The sequence below is a fragment of the Theobroma cacao genome, chromosome 2, assembly GCF_000208745.1.
Source record: "Theobroma cacao cultivar B97-61/B2 chromosome 2, Criollo_cocoa_genome_V2, whole genome shotgun sequence".
Taxonomy (NCBI): Eukaryota; Viridiplantae; Streptophyta; class Magnoliopsida; order Malvales; family Malvaceae; genus Theobroma; species Theobroma cacao.
The window spans coordinates 245,398-264,882 of NC_030851.1; the positions used below are offsets into that span (position 1 = coordinate 245,398).

A 19,485-nucleotide genomic window follows, 5' to 3' on the forward strand; every position below is an offset into this window, starting at 1 on the left:
GCTTCTAATTTTTCTTTCGGGAGGCACTAGGTAGACCGGACGAGCTACCACATTACTCTAAAATGCTTTTTCTTCTCAATTGAAATGGCAGCAGGAACCGAGGTTTCGTAAAACATCGTTTCCTGTTGACGACTGCTAGTAATAGGATTATTATAGGATTTAGGACTGTGGAACACACTAGCCGAGGCCAGGAAAAAAGTACCCCAAAGCCAAAGAGCTGGTCCAGACACCATACTCCCTAGATATTTGGGCAAAAAGAAACAGTTCGCCCGCAAACCCCTCTCTCTCTCTGTATATCTGTCCAACTGAGTAAATATATCTCAGATTCTCGCAACTTTTTTGCACACAGTGACAAAGTTGCTGTAAAAAGAAAAATGACAAACAAATTCACCTCAGCATTTTGCTTCCTAATGCTGTTCCTGGCTCTGCAAACAACTTGTTCCATGAGACAACACAAGTTAACAGAATTCCGAGCGAAGCTACAGGCGATGGCACCTCCGCCTTCTACTTCTCTCCAACCCCACTCGTCAGACACCAAAATAGTAAGACTCACACCATATTTCCATACTTGCATTTCTATTTTCTACATGTGTTAGGTACTCTCAGCATTCCAGCTTTCTTTTGTCTCTCCTTTCTTGTTCTAATTTGGCACACAATTGTGGGTTTTCTTCAAATGGTGCGGTTCTAGAATGGAAGAGTCTTCTATCCGCTTGGGTACGGGGCAGACCCAACTGGGGAGCAAGAGAGCAGTGACGCCATATTGCAAGCGTTGAACGACGCTTTCCAGGTGCAAAGCGGCCTCGAAATGCTACCTGGTGTGACTGACTTGGGTGGCGTTGTAATTGATTTGCTAGGCGGAAGCTACAAAATCAGCAAACCTATAAGGTTTCCTGCTTCCGGCGGAGGCAATGTTGTGGTTAGTTTCCTCTTTTCTCTTCCTTCTACCAATATACCCGGGGTATAGAATATAGATGATGTATATGGACATATATACGTATAAGTTAGATGTATCTGTACTGTTATATATATAAATACTTTGTTTCTACACTTTCTTGCATTGCACCCTGTCATGTGCCTGCTGTAGTTAATGCCTAGCCTTTCTAGGATTATTTGGTGGAACTTTGAAGACAGAGGCTTGGAGTTTTTGAGGTAACTTTTGCAGCAACGCATGTGGTGTCTCTGCCACGTTGGCTCGATGCACTGGACTGGTCGGTCCTTTCCTGCATGAGATGCATTAAACATGATTGCTGTTTTCTGTCCATGAATCTCACTCTTTCAAGTTGAAATATTTGTGACCTAATTGCAAATTTTTGTTCTACTTTTCCCTCTAAAACTTTGAAATGTATTCAGTTTATTACTACAAATTCAAACTCTCACTAACCAGTTATGTAGGTAATAAATGAAACTGTGTCAATAATGACAGGGAAGTGGGCAAAATAAGACGTAGGTCAAGTAAAATCAAATTGGGTGGTTGTAGGCAAAGGAATATAAATCATAAATGCTCTTTTGAACCAAAAAGAAAAAAAAAATCCCCTTTTATGTGAAATCTTCTGCAAAACCTGAAGCCATTCCATTTGGATACTGAATTTCAATAGTATTTGATAGTATCTTGGTCCGAACTCTGAATACACCCTTTTGATTCATATAATGTTCCATGCTTAATCGATCAATTAGGTGAAAGGAGGGTCGTTGCGAGCGTCAAACACATTTCCGGGTGACCGGCATCTCATCGAAGTATGGTCTCCAAATTCTCAGGTCCTTAAAGAAAAAGCATCTGTCCCTACTGGTTTTGCCGATGCAAAAGATCAGAATGTAGGAATCTACTATGAAGACATCACCTTCAGGGACATTCTTTTCGATTCAAGTTATCGAGGAGGAGGGATCTTCATCATTGATTCGGCCAGGATTCGCATAAATAACTGCTTCTTTCTTCACTTCTCAACGGAAGGAATTCTAGTTCGAAAAGGCCACGAGACTTTCATATCAAGCTGTTTCCTAGGACAGCATTCGACAATTGGTGGAGACAAAGGGGAGAAAAGTTTTTCTGGCACTGCCATTCAACTTTCAAGTAATGACAATGCAATCACTGATGCTGCCATCTTCTCAGCGGCCATCGGAATTCTATTAGAAGGGCAGGCTAATATTGTTACAGGCGTACACTGTTACAACAAAGCAACCGCATTTGGTGGAGTAGGAATTTTAGTGAAATCAGCTGGTGCACTAACTAGAATCGACAACTGTTACCTAGATTTCACAGCTATAGTCATGGAAGACCCTGTTCAAGTTCATGTTACCAATGGACTTTTCTTAGGAGATGCCAACGTAGTGCTGAAGTCAATTAGGGGACAAATATCTGGGGTGAACATAGTTAACAATATGTTTAACGGTAACCCCAGAAACATGGTTCCAATTATCCAACTAGACGGGAAATTCAACACTATTGATCAAGTGGTGATCGACCAGAACAACGTGAATGGCATGAACCTGAAATCAACGGTCGGAAAATTGACGGTAGCCGGAAATGGGACAAAATGGGTTGCTGATTTTTCATCGTTGTTAGTATTCCCAGATCGAATTAATCATTTTCAGTACTCATTCCTTATTCAAAAGCAGGCAGCAGCAGGGTTCCCAGTACATGCAGTGACCAATGCGTCAAATAACGTTGTAGTTGTAGAGAGTGACAAAGCAGTCAATGGGGTGGTTTCCGTGGCCGTCGATCAGTACAACTATATCGGAGAAAGCAATGTAGTTTTCAAAAAGTAAAAGTTTAGATGCGCCAAGCTTCATTGTCCACGGCGGCCTCTCCTGATTCCTAAAACTAGTATTACTCTACCGTGGTCAACTTGTTTCTAACAATGGCGTTTTCAATTTATGGGAGTTGATGAAAGAACTCGGAATACCAAAAAAACATTAATTAATCAAACTTCAAGAAAGCTTCTGAATTGAGGAACAGAAGCTTAGGAGTTTGTGTGTGCTTTACACATCCCAATAGCTTAACAGCAATATCTGTGAGTTGTCTCTCGCCGCTTTTTGATGCATTTCACTTTACTTTTCCTTTCCTAAAGTATTTCACCCGATTTTAAAAAGGAAGAAAGAGAACCAAAAACTGCTCACGATGACATCCCGACAATTCCATTTCGCTTGAGTCAAGCAATGATAGGCTACACATTCTATCATGGATCTCTACTCAATGTATCTCGAGAATAATTTCGACAAGTTTCCTCAAAAACGAAAAGTACCCTAATTAACAAATAAAAATCTTCTACTCTTATGAATCAAATGCGATTAAATTTATTTTTAATTATTTTTTGTGGCGGAGTTCAAATTTAAAATTTTTTATTTGAAAATATGATGAAATTACTCTAAAGTCAAGATATTCTCTACACTATCATATTATGATACAACAAATGTGCTTTGTAAAACATGACACCTTATGGACATCATCTAATAGAGTAGATAGACAATTTAAGTGAAACTTGCTTGCCAACTTATCTATCCAACCTAGAATTTGACATCTCAATGAGGAAAAGCAGGATATGAAACTAGCAGAATCTCATTCGTACATATTATAATGTTTGTTTCTTGTGATTATTTGGTTGCTTCTTCTCTAGTAAAAGAAAACCCATACTTATTCTGGGGTTTTGCTATTGTTTTGTGTGATTAGTGATCTCTATATATTGAGGAAAAGGGGAGAAAAAGTTAGTGGCCCAAACTCAATTTTGAGACATTATCGCATGCTTGGGAGATTTAGTCAAGGCTTTTCAGAATAATTTTCCATGTCTTCCACAACTTGATGAAGCCAACCAATAGAAATGTGATAAATTCTTGGAAAGAGAGTGTTGCTTTTCCCCTCGCTTTGAAGCGCATTATACAAAAGGGTAGACAGTGGATTATCAAGTAAGCATAAGCATATCCCATGCCACCATTCCCTTGCCCATCATCACATTTACCAGCACCATATATTCATCCCCATCGCTCTTTGGCCTCATGTTTCCTCTTGCTCTGTGTGTACCATGTGTCCCTCCCCCTCCATTTTTCCCATCTCTATCTTCTCACACTTGACGTTCACTCTCCCCCGTTTCACCCTCTCTCCATGGCTCAAACTTCACCAACTCCCTCTGCTACTACCCCCGCCTTAAGCATCGCCTGTCAGGAAACACAAGAACCGACAGTAGACTTGAACCTCATGATCATCGTGGCAGCCATGTTGTGCGCCTTGGTTTGTGCCTTGGGCCTTCACTCCATGCTACAATGCGTATTTCAATGCACGCATCGTGCTGTGACAGAGCCAAGGGAATGGGTGGCCTCGCGTCGACTCAACTCGGGTCTTAAGAAGAAAGAAATGGTAGCTTTGCCAACTTCAACTTATGCCAACTCAGGCTCACCATCATCTGCTTCAGGCTGTGCAATTTGCCTCGCGGATTTCTTGGATGGTGACGAAATACGGATGCTTCCCAAATGCGACCATCGCTTCCATGTTGCTTGCATCGATAAGTGGCTGCTCTCTCACTCTTCCTGTCCTACTTGTAGGCATAGGCTCAAGTCCAATGACTCTATGTCCTCCTTAGATCAAATTGTTACAGCTTTGTGAAGCTGTTTCTTGCTGAAATGATGTACTCATCTTATAAGTAGCATACTTTCTTCCTTCCTTCTTCCTGTTAGTTACTTCGGCTCAATCTATGGAGCACATGGACGATTCTGCAATATTTGAGTTCTGGGATGATGTTATACTAAGTGCTGTAAGGATCGGATTACAATTTTTGTACTTTTGTACGGAGTTACCGGAGAATTTTGGGGCAATGATTGTAGTTGGCTCCCTAGCTATCATGAATGTTACCTATTTATTATCTTTATTTTAATATAGAGCTTAATTATTAAAGCGGCTTCTAAGAAACAGTATTTGTATTTTTCTTCATCATCTTTCCAAGATCATCAAAGATCACTTTATATTATAGGTTGTAAAAGTTCCCTTTATTCCACTTCTTTTAGCACTTTTTTTGTTCACTGCATAATTATATGTGTAGTATAGTTGCTTAATTGTAATCTATAATCTGATTTACTACAAACAATTGTGTAAACTGAGTGAAGTGGCCAGTCATATGCAACCGGATCAAACTAGTGCTTCCTTGTGCCTGAGCTACCAACCTTGAAGCTTGTTTGTGAAAGTTAGATTGGACAGAAATATGCCATTAGGATAGCTATACCACCATCACCATGTGATGAGAGGGCAAAGGACAACATAAAACATTCGGAAAAGAGGAAACGTCAGGGAAGACTAGATTGCAAAAATGTTTAGTACATGTCTAGAAAGCAAAATTAGTTCATGTTGGATATGGCAGCAGACATAATCATCTCCGCCACGAAGTTTGCTGCATCCACTGATTAATGTGCTAGTATAGGTTGGTGGGATGTGGAAAAAAGAATCCAAAAACATTTTCTCTTCTCAGTTTCAGGAAACTAAAAATAATGTAAAATTAACAATACTGGTGGATTATCTCATTGATGAATGCATTTGTCCTGGGGCTTGATTCTTAATGCCAGAATTTAATGACGTCATACAAGGGAATCTCCAAAATCTGACCAGTAATTAAACTTCATACGTAACTATCAGAGGAAAATGAAAGCTCACCGTAATTCCTTCTTATCAGTAGTCTAGTTCATGATCAATGCTCTGGACAGTGGTCATGTATTTATCCGAGTGCACTTCATGCAATCACAAGCCACAAAACACAGACCTATCTTCTTTTTAAGTACTAAATGCAAAACCACTAACTTTAATTGAGAACAATAGGCATTCATGTGGAATTCCCCTGATCACATTAAGGAGGACAGATAGAACTGTCATGAAAATTGTATCACCCTTTTTGTTTATTTCTTTAAGCAGCAATTTCAGCCAGAAACCATAATAATTCAACACTTGCCTGGCAAACTAACTTAACAAGATAATTCTCCTTGAATGATAGTGCTACTTGGTGCTGTCATTCACCACGTCACCTTTTGTCCCACAACTTTTCGTTTGATCAAGCTGGATTTGATTAGTACCAGCAGTCTGCCACGTCTTCTTGCAAGTGCTGCTTATCCATTGGGGGTCCTGAGGTTTTAGGATATCTTCTGAACCTGTCTTTTCCAGGTTTTGCTATTTCAACATATATCGGCCTGCCACCAAATACCTGATAAACCCAAAACCAACATTAAATCAAAGTAGCAATATTTACCACAACATTGCCTGCAGACAAAAGTTAAAGCTCACCAAGGTTCTCAAATTCAGGTGATGAAAGTAAGTTTAATGAAAAAAAATTGCAAACAGTGGTAAAATTAACAGTAAAAGAAGGTTTATTGATGTAAAGGAAAAGGAGTGCCTCTGTAATTTTGCTTCATTCAAAGGGGTAAATTAACAGTAAAAGAAGTTTTATTGATGTAAAAGAAAAGGAGAGCCTCAGTAATTTTGCTTCATTCAAAGGGGTGAGAGAAGGTAAGGTAAATGTAATCTACCAATCTTATGCCATATCTATCTACTTTCAGAAAATGAGAAAGTTTGCAATAAAGAAAAGCAGCATAGAACCTGTTGATCCATGTTCTCTACAGCGAGCATTGCATCATCCTGAGAAGTATATTGAATAAATGCATATCCTTTTGATCTTTTTGTGAAATCATCCTTGACAAGCTTAACTGTAATAGATAGACATATAGTTATTTGACTTTAAAACATACACAACAATGGAAATGTAACATATCAATCCTACTAAATCCATTTAATAAAGAGAGATATCCCAATCACCTTCAGCTATTTGGCCAAAATTTGCAAATTCCTTCTGCAAACTGCTTTCTTTGGTGGAATATGGCAAATCTGCACTCAAGTACACCCAATGGATGCCAGGATACAAATTAGGGAAAGACAGAAGAATACAGCTCTTAGAGACGAGATCTTAAAATATCTGAAGGAACTATTTTCAATCTATTTATCTTGCTTGCCATAGACATCCAACAATCCATTGTGACTGAGGTGAAGCTTAGGGTAAAATGCAAAATTTTAAAACTATTGATGGTGTTCTTCAATTCTCCCTCTCAATAATGCCATTATATCTCTCTCAATGATACAACAAGGTAGTGACCAGGACCAAAATCACCCCACTATTTTACTGTTGAGTCATCCTTATTCCTAACCAATTCGCCTCTATTTCATCATCACAGCAACAATCAATATGTTGCAGAGCATTTTTTAAACCGCAAAATTTAACACAGCAAAAACAGCTGTAATTTTGGAGCATGATAAACACTCAAAAAGATGGTTACTTTATAGTTGTCTAAAGCGTATAAAGGGCACTCTATCAACCCTTAGAACCCTGTCGATTGTTGAATAAAGTAACAATCAGGAAAAAGCATTGCCTAATACAAAAGGATTTCTACCAGTAAGCCACTTGGTCCTCAATTCCACCCCTGATGGCAGATAAAATAGAAAACTACTTGACAAACTCAGTAACTCAAACAGAGAAAAGATTATAAAATGGAAACCCAGATTGGGAAAACAATAAAAATGAAAAAAAGAAAGTGTAAAATAAAGTAGTAAGAGTGACCAAGGAGAGACAGAGGTAAGGAGTTTACTTCTAACGAAGATTCTGCTTGCAAGAGGATAGTTGACGATTGATGCTCTAAGTCTGAGGTTCAAGCTTTGATAGGTTTTAGAATTTGCATAGATTGGTGAAGGGAAAGAGAGGGCAGCCGCCAACATGGCTTGCACTTCATCCAGGGACTCGATTTCTCTGCTCTCTGCTCTCTGCTCTCTGCTCACACAGAGAAACCATTGTCGAAAGGCTCTTTTGCAGCCCGAGGACGCCATAAACCAAAACGCTGCGTTTCGCTTATTGGAAATAGTAATTAACGACCTCAAATATGAAATATTTGAGTTTTGGCTATAAAATTTCAAAATAAATAGAAATCTAGAAAAGGTTATTGAAGATATTAAAGCAACACACAATCCAACAACATGCTAGCTTTAATTTAATATTTATTGATTAGGGAAAGTGTATTCGAGTATTTAATTTAATTATTAGTACATTATAATATTTTTTTCATAAATATATTAAATGAATAGTAAATAGAAGACAACGATATAATAAGTCAAACCAAATCGATCTAATGTAAAACTTGAGTTTGGCCCGATTAAAAAAACTAAGGCTCAAGCTCAATTAAACTTTAATTTTTTTTGTGTTTGAGCTTGGTTCGATAAATAATCAAGCTACTCAAGTTCGGTTAGATTAGGTTCAATTATTATTAATTTATATAAAAAGCTGAAAATTTGACTCGAGTTCAATATAAAAATTCAAATAAAAAATAAAATACATAAATAAATATTATATTTTGTTTATCTATAATATTAAAAAATTTAAAAGCTTGATGAAGCTCACAGGTCACTCGAATCGAATACTACAATGCTCAAATTTGGCTCGACTTGTTATTCAAATGGTTCAATTTCAAATTCATTTCGATAATAAATTAATTGTGTTGAAATAACTCAATAAAAGGAAACAAATAATCTTCTAGTTGGATTCAATTAAAAATTAAAAAAAATAAAAATTTAAAAATTTTAATTCCAGAAACAAAAGTAGAAAAAAATTGGAGCAAAATTAAATTTTAACCACTCAAATCCAATAACAACATATTTTTTAAAATCATATAAAAGATTATTTTGGATTATTTCAACATCGAATGAACAATACGGTGCCTTTTTTATCCGTCGTATATTATGATTTATTATCTGAAAGCTTTATGGTTTCAAGTGGTTTGACCAGAAGAAAAGCACAAAGAGAAAATCTCAGTTTCATTGCTCCATTATCACAATTCTAAAAGACTACAACACTGGAAGAACAGCATTCAGTTACTTTTATTGACTTTCTCACTGGAACAAGTAAACAGAATTTTCATGTTTTTTTAATGAAGGAATTAGGAATCCTAATTAACAACTTGCTAAAGCTAAACCTTCATGCAAGGAAATACATATCATCCATGGCAAGCCCTTGTGGGATCTCAGGACCTGATCTAGGCAAACAAGATGTAAGAAGATAATCATCAGTCGTGATACTGTCCAAAGTAAACTCGCTTTCCTGTTCTTCACTTGACAGCTGCTGGTAGTTTTGCTGATGCTCTGCTTGCTGTTGCAGTTGCACTTGAGATGGCCGAGGACAATAACCATTATTCTCAACAAAGGGTTGGGACAGTGCTGAAGCAGGATTAGTACTGTGATGATCGTGCTCCGTTCCGACGGCGAAATTTATATTGACAGGTCCTCTTTGGCTGCCAAATGAAATGGAGGTGCTACGGCGGCGACAGCCTGTAAATTGTTGCACCAAGGATCGGAAGTTCTTAGCGTCGGCTTTGAGGAGGGTGATGGGTGTCCTTTTAGAAGCTCTGGACCGCCTCCGAGTAGGCTTTGAGACACAGCCCTTTGGGGTCAAGTGGTCACCAGCTGCAAATGAACTGCTGGGGCTCAAGTTATTTCCGGATGTGACAGAGCTAGTGGTGACTGTGGTAGCATCGGAGATCCCGAAAGAAGTATCAACGGTTTGTTGATAGAGTTGCATCCATTCGCTAGAGCTACACATCGTTTCATTCATGGTTCAAAGGATTGTGGGTTTGATTCGCCTTAATTTCTTTCCTGTAAGGCTGTTTCACCTCCGCACTTTGAGCTCCAAGCCTTGCAACCTATAAATAGTGAGTTGGTGATCACTTCTCCATGGTCAAAGTAAGACATGTCAAATCGGGACCATTCTCAGCGGATCAGAGAGAGATGACTTAATGCCAAAGGATTGGGCTGCTTCCTGGAAGCAGCGTCTGTTTATGTCAAATGAGACCATCCATATCAGAGATTATCTCATCCTTTTTGGGCCCCCTTGGAAAGCAATTTTCTAGATGACTATGGTGGTCTCTGACCTCCTTTTCTGGTCAGAAAATTGTTATGAAAATAGGAAATCAACTTCATCTCTGAGTTCGTTCTTGCAATTACTTCCTGGTTCATACTCATCAAGCATAAACACCGTTTTGATTATTGGGGTTAAGACTCTAGAAAGTGACGGCTTAAAACTATTCATCCAATTTTAAAATCATTCGATTACCTAGTTCGACTCTTGAAAAGCGATTACTTAAAACTATCGGTTTAGGTATAACTATCTAGGTCAAGTACCATTAATCAAATAATTTTCAAGTCTAAATCACGTGTCTGAAACATTTAAGTTTAAATTGAGATCTTAACCATTCAAATTTTTTATATACTCATCAATACCACACATCACAATCAAATAATTAAAACTCTCTCAAAAAAATTAAAACATATTCTAATATATATAAATCATAAAATTTTTAAAATTAAAAAGGATAATACTTCACAAAATTAAGTACAAGCCTCCACATCAAGCACGTGTCCTGAAAACTTTACTTGACATCAATACTTTCACCAACCCAGGAACGTATGGCCTGATTAATTAAAACTATTTTCATGTCACTTGATTACCAAGCATATGTTTTTTTCTTCTTTTGTTATGAAAACAACCTTCTTGATAGTCATTGACGATTAATTTAATAGTTAATCGTGTGAATATTAACCTTCTTGATAGTTTTTTAATATTATTACTCTCATATTTTTAGATATTTTGATGACGTTAAATTTTATTTAAAAATTAATAATTATACATTTAACATTTAAATTATAATAAAATTATGGATTTGCATGTTGGAGTTTTTGAAATATAAAATAATGGCCGGTAATCAACCTCGATAATATAATCATCTTCTGATTTAGTCATCAAAACGTGGTTAATTTGGTTACTTAGGAAGCAATTATTTCTATATATAATTACATAACATTAGGCCTAGGTCTTTGTTTTCACCTGCATACATATGCATTATCGGCCTAAGTCCTTACTAATTTGAACTTCATTATCATGCTCTTCTCCCTGCTGATAGCAACAGATTACCATTGATTATTATTGCAAGAATCATACCCCATGAGTAACTCTGAGGACGGCTTCCATCCGTTGGTTGAGTTGACGAGAGGAAACTATACCATCGTCAGTATTCCAATTTGATCAACAACAGTACATCTCTCCTCATAGTCGCCACAACATAATACTAGTTTTTGCCAATATATCAAACTTTTTATCTCATTTGATGTCTCATTTTATATTTTTTTTTATAATTTTGTATCACGTATTTAATAAATTTTAAATAATCATTTCATTTTATATCATGGTTTAAGCTTTAAGATTTAAAGTTTAAAATAATTAAATATGTGATGTAAAATTAAAAAAAAAAAAAGAAATGAGGCACTGTAGCAGGATTTTCTTTTTTTTTATTTGGGTTCACAGGGAAGTGGCTTCCTCTTCCAATTAGTCTTTGGTTATGGAAGTGCATGGAAGTTGTAGCAGATGGGGACATTTATGTTGACAATACATCCTGCCGTTGACCGCACTGAAAGAATGAATGCAATGGGTACCAAACGGGTCCAATTTGTGGAGACAAATTACAACCGCACCTTCAGCCATGACTAGGCCAAAACTTAAGCGACATTAAAGACTGAATACTAGTCTTTGTTCCAGCGGTTTGTCTGCTGATTAGTCGGAATTAATATGAATACGATGTCCAGCGAACAATTCATCAAGCCCCCAACTGCTTAATTAATTATAGAAGATGATTCAATAATCACTCTCGAGTTTTGAGTTTTAACATATTAATATCTTTACGTTTAGAATTTGAATTAGTATTAATCAAGGAAATGAAGCAAGAAAGGCGGGCATGAGGCATGCGTCGGACTCAAGTACATATTAATTCAAGGATTAGCATTAATTCAAAGATTAATTAAATCGCTTCATGCGTAAATTAATTAACTAAGAAACCAAATAAACATTAATGTGGATAACAAAAGCGGCGCTTACTAGTTTATCAGCAGGAACAAGGCAGCGTAGCGAATGATAGTATTTATTATTACTTTATCTTAGGGGGAAAAAATTAATTTCATTAAGGGCATGGCATGCAATTTTTTTTTTCTAGTTTTTCTTTGAACCCATCTTAATCTTCTTTTTTTATAATTAAAAACAAAGTGATACGTGAATATAAATTCTCTTTCTTCATTTGATATTTGGTTATGATTATTTTTTTATATAATTTTATATTACGTGTTTAATTTCATACTATCAATCAAAAATTATAATCTTAAAATCTTAAATCTTGATATGAAAATTTTAAGAGACATGTAATGTAATGTAATGTAAAATTATGAAACAGAAAAAAAAATCACGAATTAATTAAGAATACCAGGGCGAAATCATCGCAGAAGACAGAGGACAAACTGATTGAGCCTTATCTTGTTTGTTTGATGAGAGGCTTTACTAGAATTGATCTATACAGACATACCCGAAACTATTTTGGTCAATTTTGAAAAGAATAAATATACGTGTACACTAAGAGAAGAAACGAAAAATTAAGTGTAAGTCACTATTTTCCTTTCCTTGATTCCTATCAAACATCTGAACTAAAACCTTAATCCTTCTTTGAATGCTGTGGCACGGCCTGTTAGAAGTCTTTGCACGTGGGAGTGCAAGGAAATTGTATGGACAGTGACATTTGACTGGGAATTAATAGCCAGTAGACCGCATGGTTGCAAAGAAAGAACCCAACAACAGCATTCGGGAACAACGATATTCGAGGACGAGAGGGACAGATTATGAGCATTACAGGCATAAAACGTAAAACCTCCATAAATTTGAGGTTGAATGCTACTCTTTGTACTGAAACTAGCTGGCAACCCCCAAGTCCAGGAAAGGACATTCCGGGGCATACAGGAGACAACGTGAGCATGAAGCATGTAATTCCAGAAAATATACTAATACTGGCCATGACTTGGTCTATAATTCCATACTTTTTGCTTCGTAATCTTATGATTTGAGAGTTGAAACTTCTTTTTTGGTCGTGAGGGGTGACCACCATGCTCAAAAACCTCGTGCTTTCAGCTCGGTCCTTTTGCTTTCATAGCAGTTCTCATTAGGATTGTTTTTCGGTAGAAAAATCGTTGCCAGTTCTTTTCTGCAATTGCGTCTTTCTTTCAACGCATGACTAAGATTACAGTTCCTGATGAGTTCTCTTCACACCAAAAGTTGCTGTGTTTTTGGAATACTTCTGCTTGCAGCCCACCAAATCTTGACCCCTCGAAATTCATCCGACTTCCTCGTTTCAATCCATGCATGCTAAGAGCAGACTGACAGGGGTTGAAGACCCGGTGGAATGGGTGGGGATGGAAATGGACACATGACCTTAAAATAAGATAAAGATCGACTCAATCAACATGCCCAATTCACATTGGGACCGTACAGGGTGAACCCCTTTACGCATCCTCGAATTCTAAAACTTGGTATTTTCCCATGATGAGCCTTGTCCTCATAAAAAGATCAGATTTGTGCTTTAAGAAAAACAAAAGAAAGAATTGATTGCTTTGTTGAATGTTTTACATTTCTGCCAAAGTACATATCCAGCATGAAATAATTGTGAGATCAATGTCATATCACGATTAATGGACTTTGCCATGTCGCACTTTCAAACCAACCTAAACAAGCAAAACTACGGCCACTTCATCTTAGTACAGCTCAAGAAGGCACTCGACCCCTCTCATGGTTTGCTGTACCGTTTTTACTTGTCAAAGAAGGCAACTTTGGTTCCACCCAAACTGGTGAATCAGTAAGCCATAGTGCTTCACCAGTTTCTTTATGCTTGAAATCAGGATATCTTTCATTTATCTTGCCATTGAACTGCAAAAGTCAAGAAATCAGACATATGCGTGATTTTAACAAAAATAAAACTTAGCTAAATGATGATTAGAACTCTTATCATACCTTATCCAATCTGTTGTCCCACCACTTATTCGGGTTTTCCACCAAGTCCTTCCAGGATCCATCCCCTAAATCAAGTCAAATTATAACACGCTCAATGCATCATCATCAGAATTGATACCGCATTCAAATGGTAGAAGAAGCTCAGCATTTGGACATTATCACCAGTCTAAATATTCTTTTTGTGTTACCATATATTACCATAGCAATACTGTTAAAAATATTTTCTCTGATTATCTACATTGGGTTGATATACTGTAACAGGGGCTCATTTTTACAGTCATTGCAATGAAAACAATACAAAATTTATTTAACCATACCTTTATGTCGATTCAGTTGCTTTGGTTTTTGAATAGGAACATCAAATTGCAGTCCTTCAAGTTCTGATAACACCCACTTAGGTGCGGAGTCAAGCCAAAGTGCAAGACCACTATCTTTGTGTTTAAAATCAGGATATTTGGGTTTTACCTGTAAATAAAATAATAAGCACAAATTTCAAGGCAACAAGACAAAAGATAAATTCAATCAGTGGATTACCAATCCATTAAGCTTATTTTCACGGTAATCTTGCCATTCTTTTGGATTATCAAGAAGATCCCTCCAGGGATTTGGGGCAGTTTCAGAACCTTGCTTAGTACCAGCTGAAAAAAGTTAGCCCTACTTAGTGAACTCAGGGAGAATAAAACAAAGACAACAGAATAGCTAAGCCCTTGAAGCACCTGTTGAACAACAATATACTGCAGCAATGAAGAAGGTAAATGCCACTTAAGCCTTTTGATCAGTTTTTCTGATTTAACGTAATGCAGGATGTGAGTAAAGATACACCTGTTGAAAAACGTGATTGCTCATAGGTTCTGTTGGTTCCATTAATGGAGCCATCAAATGATAACCAAATGATGAAACAATTTCAGTCGCACCATTTAAACATATTTTCTTTTACCTTGGCTAATAGACAATTTTAATTGAGACCTCCAACTATTGAACACAACAGAACATGGAGGGCTCAGTCAAAACCTTCAACAAATATTCAAGGGTTGGGCTAAATTTACCTTCAGTGTTTACCAATTTTTTTCTGTACAATTGTTAAATTTCCTGAGTCCTGACATCTTTTCTGGCCTCATAGAAAATCTAAATACAAGGCAGATATATTTTAATCAATCACAACCTAGTATCAATGCCAATTATCATAGCAAAAATTTTTGCTTTGATGAAAGAAATAAAGCTACCTTGGACCAATTAAGCACAAAATATATTATCAAAAAGATTTGAAACCTTCTATTCTTCCATGCTATGAAAATATGCTTGATAGAACCACAAAGAGACTCACCAGAATGGCTTAAGGTCCCTTCTTGTTTATGGGAAGCAATGCCTTTTGTCATGGGAGGAGATTCATCAACAAAGTTGATAGTACGCACCATAACCTACCATGGAGAGACTTGAATATTAGACCAATCCCAAAATTGTAATTTCTCAACTATTTGCACAAAATATATATTATTAAGAAAAATTACAGATAGAGAGATATGAGCTAAAGAGAACTTCTCTTTACCACACTCTATTTTAAACTAGGTTACAATTAATCTAATAACAAGAGCACAAAGCTTGTAACTGCTTTATAATTAAAAGTAATTTTTTAGGCAGGATGTTTTCCACCACATACTCAATGAACCACACATTTACAAAAGGTTAAGGTCGAGTATTATCTTGATGAGTCAAGGTTAAGCAACCTGAAACAGAAGTAAGACTGAGAATTAGGTTCTCACACCTGTCAGGTTGTGAGGGGCAGTACCATCTACTTCCTTTTTGCCTTAAATGAAATATGTGATCGCATTGGTAAGTTTGAAATTTTAAAAATAGCACTAACTTTTATACTATGAACTTCCATAGAAACATTAACAAATAAAAGAGAAACGTCAGTTTTAGAAGTGATAAACTCTTTATTATTATATGCTAGTCTTTCACTAGTAACTTTTTCCAATGGTAATTAGACACTAAAAAAAATGTTTTCCCACCAAAAATTGAACAACTAGATCAACTGAATTGAATTTGAAAATTTTATGAGGTCCAGCAGTTATCATTCCCTTCCTTCCTACCTGGACATTGGCTTGAGCATGAGTTGCATTAGAAGAAGGTGGATCTGCACTCAGTTGCCCATCTATATAGACATGATCATTTTCTTTCAGATGGCAAGCAGCAATATGGGCCAAATCACCTTCGAAAATTATTGGAATCCTGATGTGTTTACAAAACAAAACAAATGGAATTGCATAAGTTTTAACAAAATAGTGATCAAATCACCAGGCTGTAGCAAACACTAATAAACGATGCAGTAGCTAAAGCTAAGCAAGAAATGAACAGGAAAGTTAAAAGTTAATTGTTATTTCTCAGTGATCACAACAAGATGGAAGCAGAAATAAACGAATTAATAGTATTGACAACTAAAAGAAAAAACTTTGAAAAGAAAGGGGTATCTGAATAGTTCATTAACACCAAAGCAAAAACAAGGAAGTGGGGAGATAAGTACCAAAGGGGAGGAGAATCAGAAGAAGGGTTCTGGGCAATTACAGTGCCAGCCCAGAATTTCCCATCAGAAGCAGCCTCGAACTGGACGGGCATATGAATGTAACCCGAGAGACTGACCGAGTTAGCCACCTTGGACTGGTAGGGGATCTCACCAGGCCTAGGCCATTCCTTGGGCGCTGAGTGTTTAGAGTCGGAGGGGTTCTCGGGTTGTGTCAACCGCTTGGAAGTTGTAGAAGTAGAGAAAGACTGCAAAATCCATCTTCTTGACGCCTGCTGCGCTTCTGAAGTTGCAATTTTTGCAAGTGTTCGAGTGAGGGAGTTCATGGTGACTGTTGAGGCTTAAAACCCTCGCCTTTTTTTCCTTTCAGGGCTTATTATAAAGGAGAAAAACAGGGTCAGGGTCAGTGAAACTGAGTTCAGTTCGGAGACTCGTATGCTTTTCGCGGTTTTCCGTTTGCAGCTTCTGCTGAGTTTGGGATGGTTTCAAACGGGCCCGGTCTTTGAAGTTGGGCCTTGTATTTAACATCAGGCCTGGTGCTTATGTTCTGCCTGGCATACAGACTTAGAATAGAAAAAGCCGAGGCCCTTCTCTTTCACTACTGTGAACCAGTCGGATGGGAGTATTATTTACCAGAACTAGAAAAGTCTTGTGTACATTGTGATAATGAAATAGGGAAGAAGGAAACATTCTCTCTATTAAGAAGGTAAATTTGTTCATTTCTTTTCTTAGATCGTCCAACAGGGGAGGCTTCTGATTTTTCTGCAGACCATCATCAGATGAAGAAGGTACATTATATAGTCGTGTACGCCTTCTCTTTCTTTATTTTGACTCCAATGAGATAATATAGTATTATCATATGCATTCAATAACTTGATTTATGAATTCGAATTTTCGTGAAGGAATACTATGACGATATCGGCAACTGCATATCAAAAACATTCCTCCAACGATTCTTGTTGATTTCCTTTAGGAATTAAACATATAGTAATTCCTGCTTTCTTGTCTATGATATTAATTCAAACAAAAAAAAATAATACAGTAGTTGAATAAATGAAGACGTCATTTCCTGATTCCTAATCAAATTCTGACAGATAAACAAACACCAAAAGTAGGTGATGATATGCCTAGATAACCTAATCCTTACAGGAAGTAATTGCTATCATTTGCATTTCCACTGGAGTAGGGCACGTCCCTGGTAAGCGCCTGTAAAGAAATATTATCCGAGTCAAAACCGTCAAGGATCTGATCTGCATTAGCTCTACTGCTAGAACTTGGGAAAAAGGCATCGTGTTGAACGTTGTCAAATGAGACTGCCTGCTGCTGTTCCTGGTACAACTGCTGCCGCAGCTGCTCTTGATGACTTTGTTGGTAATAATTATAATCGTTTCCAGAAGCAGACATTATGGAAGTTGCAATACCTCTTTGGTTCCGTTCACTCCCGACAGCAAAATTCAAGTTAATCGGGCCTCTTCTGCTCCCTTGTGAAAGAGGTACGCTAGGACAACCTGTAAATTGTTGCACCAAAGCTCGAAAATTGCTGGTGTTAGCATTGAGAAGGGTGGTGGGTGTTTTCTTGGAAGCTCTAGACCTTCTTCTTATTGGCTTTGAGGAAGAACCCATTGGCGTCAATTGATCGCTTGCCGAATGTAAACTGCTGGGGCTAAGATTGTTCTCAGAGGAGCCACTTGTCGCCACTGCAGTGGCATCAGAGAATGCCAAAGATGATGCTGACAGTTCATCCGCAGTTTGTTCATAGAATTGCATCCATTCATTGGAGGTTGCCGCAGTGGTGCTGCTCATGGATTATTGAGTGATCACTCTCTGTCTGTTTTCCCTGCTTCTGAATTCTTTCTTGGAAAAAAACAACCTTAACTCCAAGTTGTTTATATAATGACAATCTCTGGTCAAAGTTAACCGGTAACCCTTGACCTTGCATACAGAGAAGAGATTAAAAGGCTTGAGGCCAAAGCAGAGAGTATTTCTTGGAAACAACATCTGTTAACATCAAACGGGTCATGATCATATCACATGCGTATGGATTAACTTTAGACCTTTGGTGGGTGAAATTAATTTGGATCCTTTTTGAGATCGTTTTTGCCTCTTTGGTCAACCTTTTGTTTTAAAAAATGAGAAAGGAATTTAATGTGCTTTTCCTTGTGAGACAATACATCTTGGCTGATTTTCCTCCTTTTCTTCCCCATCAAGTTTTGCATGTACTATCAAATATATCAGTCATCAGTCTGAATTGGATTGGCAATACGTCATGCAAGCAAGCAATTCCACGGCAATGAGGGTGATGGGTGAATTTTGCCCGTACAACATGCAAGAATTAAAACAACTTTTAAAAGTCAGGACACATGTTCGTACTCGGCTTCTAGATTCATACGAGCTACAGGGAACCTGATATTCCTTGCCACTGTGAGCATAAATACATTCACACTTGTATCAATCCGGAACAAAGGAACATAGCTAGAACTGTACGCTTGCTGTGTCTTGGGGTGTTGGGGATATAGTCAAAGTTTGTTCTAACCCCATTCCCTAACATGTCTGTAAATTGCAGAGAGAGTTTTGCAGTTTAAAATTCTTGACCACTGGCAATCAGCAAGCAAATTTGCAAAAATGATATTAAAAGGCATACTGCTGAGGATGATACAAGGAATGACAAGTGATGCAAGAAACCAATTACTCTAAATTTTTTGACAGTTCCTTTCATGGTAGTTACGTTGTATATAATTTACGTAGTCATGTTTGAAACTGTATTTAGCAAATAAAATACTCCTACAGGGCAAGGGATTCTAACTTGTGCAAATTTAATGTAAAAGACTTTCCAGGACACAGTCTACAACGTAAAAGTGACAAACCCTTCAGGGATTTATTGCTTGTGAACCAAGGTTATCAGATGTGGCTTTGACCAGAGATTGCTCATCTCCTGAAACATCATTGTTCCAAAGAAATCAATTCCTGTTCTACTTTGACGGGCTGGTACTTGCCTTTGCACCTGTTAACAAGGTGGGGAGCCTTGAAGCAAAAAACAAAAAAAAAAAAGGTGGGGAGAGGGTCAAAAAAAGAGGATTTTTGCTGGATTGCTAT

At 37.3% G+C, this 19,485-nt stretch overlaps 6 protein-coding genes across 7 annotated transcripts; 2 read left to right on the forward strand and 4 right to left on the reverse strand.

The window, feature by feature from the left end:
• LOC18607018 (polygalacturonase QRT3) lies at nucleotides 1-3,048 on the forward strand. Of its 2 annotated transcripts, none has more exons than XM_018114496.1 (3): nucleotides 1-542; nucleotides 689-916; nucleotides 1,756-3,048. In XM_018114496.1, the coding sequence occupies exons 1-3, from the start codon at nucleotides 375-377 to the stop codon at nucleotides 2,761-2,763; spliced, it is 1,404 nt and encodes a 467-aa protein (XP_017969985.1). In that variant the 5' UTR covers nucleotides 1-374; the 3' UTR covers nucleotides 2,764-3,048. The 2 variants fall into 2 exon arrangements, with proteins under 2 accessions (XP_017969985.1, XP_007041027.2); XM_007040965.2 differs by having other exon boundaries at nucleotides 2-542; nucleotides 1,675-3,048.
• On the forward strand, nucleotides 3,781-4,925 carry LOC18607019 (RING-H2 finger protein ATL74). The gene has a single exon (XM_007040967.2). It carries the CDS (start codon nucleotides 3,917-3,919, stop codon nucleotides 4,589-4,591), a length of 675 nt encoding a protein of 224 aa, XP_007041029.1. The 5' UTR covers nucleotides 3,781-3,916; the 3' UTR covers nucleotides 4,592-4,925.
• Nucleotides 5,770-7,817, reverse strand: LOC18607020 (U11/U12 small nuclear ribonucleoprotein 31 kDa protein). The gene is made up of 4 exons (XM_007040968.2): nucleotides 7,603-7,817; nucleotides 6,779-6,847; nucleotides 6,563-6,669; nucleotides 5,770-6,170 (listed from the first exon to the last, which is right to left on the reverse strand). Exons 1-4 carry the CDS (start codon nucleotides 7,727-7,729, stop codon nucleotides 6,036-6,038), a joined length of 438 nt encoding a protein of 145 aa, XP_007041030.2. The 5' UTR covers nucleotides 7,730-7,817; the 3' UTR covers nucleotides 5,770-6,035.
• Nucleotides 8,800-9,773, reverse strand: LOC18607021. The gene has a single exon (XM_018115070.1). It carries the CDS (start codon nucleotides 9,609-9,611, stop codon nucleotides 8,979-8,981), a length of 633 nt encoding a protein of 210 aa, XP_017970559.1. The 5' UTR covers nucleotides 9,612-9,773; the 3' UTR covers nucleotides 8,800-8,978.
• LOC18607022 (protein OSB3, chloroplastic/mitochondrial) lies at nucleotides 13,446-16,846 on the reverse strand. The gene is made up of 7 exons (XM_007040970.2): nucleotides 16,396-16,846; nucleotides 15,965-16,103; nucleotides 15,199-15,292; nucleotides 14,409-14,512; nucleotides 14,192-14,339; nucleotides 13,875-13,939; nucleotides 13,446-13,790 (listed from the first exon to the last, which is right to left on the reverse strand). The coding sequence occupies exons 1-7, from the start codon at nucleotides 16,716-16,718 to the stop codon at nucleotides 13,629-13,631; spliced, it is 1,035 nt and encodes a 344-aa protein (XP_007041032.2). The 5' UTR covers nucleotides 16,719-16,846; the 3' UTR covers nucleotides 13,446-13,628.
• Nucleotides 17,319-18,557, reverse strand: LOC18607023. Its single transcript, XM_007040971.2, has one exon. It carries the CDS (start codon nucleotides 18,193-18,195, stop codon nucleotides 17,536-17,538), a length of 660 nt encoding a protein of 219 aa, XP_007041033.2. The 5' UTR covers nucleotides 18,196-18,557; the 3' UTR covers nucleotides 17,319-17,535.

What these genes read in the sequence shown, in the direction of transcription:
- LOC18607018 (XM_007040965.2), top strand. Translation starts at nt 375, where the DNA reads ATGACAAACAAATTCACCTCAGCATTTTGCTTCCTAATGCTGTTCCTG. An exon ending in ACTCGTCAGACACCAAAATA is followed by an intron (nt 543 to 688) that starts GTAAGACTCACA and finishes GTGCGGTTCTAG; the next exon opens with AATGGAAGAGTCTTCTATCC. An exon ending in CCGGCGGAGGCAATGTTGTG is followed by an intron (nt 917 to 1,674) that starts GTTAGTTTCCTC and finishes TCGATCAATTAG; the next exon opens with GTGAAAGGAGGGTCGTTGCG.
- LOC18607019 (XM_007040967.2), top strand. Translation starts at nt 3,917, where the DNA reads ATGCCACCATTCCCTTGCCCATCATCACATTTACCAGCACCATATATT.
- LOC18607020 (XM_007040968.2), bottom strand. Translation starts at nt 7,729, where the DNA reads ATGTTGGCGGCTGCCCTCTCTTTCCCTTCACCAATCTATGCAAATTCT. An exon ending in AAGCAGAATCTTCGTTAGAA is followed by an intron (nt 6,848 to 7,602) that starts GTAAACTCCTTA and finishes ACTTGAGTGCAG; the next exon opens with ATTTGCCATATTCCACCAAA. An exon ending in TAGAGAACATGGATCAACAG is followed by an intron (nt 6,171 to 6,562) that starts GTTCTATGCTGC and finishes TGGGTTTATCAG; the next exon opens with GTATTTGGTGGCAGGCCGAT.
- LOC18607021 (XM_018115070.1), bottom strand. Translation starts at nt 9,611, where the DNA reads ATGAATGAAACGATGTGTAGCTCTAGCGAATGGATGCAACTCTATCAA.
- LOC18607022 (XM_007040970.2), bottom strand. Translation starts at nt 16,718, where the DNA reads ATGAACTCCCTCACTCGAACACTTGCAAAAATTGCAACTTCAGAAGCG. An exon ending in AGGGACCTTAAGCCATTCTG is followed by an intron (nt 14,513 to 15,198) that starts GTGAGTCTCTTT and finishes AACTTTTTTCAG; the next exon opens with CTGGTACTAAGCAAGGTTCT. An exon ending in GCAACTGAATCGACATAAAG is followed by an intron (nt 13,940 to 14,191) that starts GTATGGTTAAAT and finishes GACTTGATTTAG; the next exon opens with GGGATGGATCCTGGAAGGAC.
- LOC18607023 (XM_007040971.2), bottom strand. Translation starts at nt 18,195, where the DNA reads ATGAGCAGCACCACTGCGGCAACCTCCAATGAATGGATGCAATTCTAT.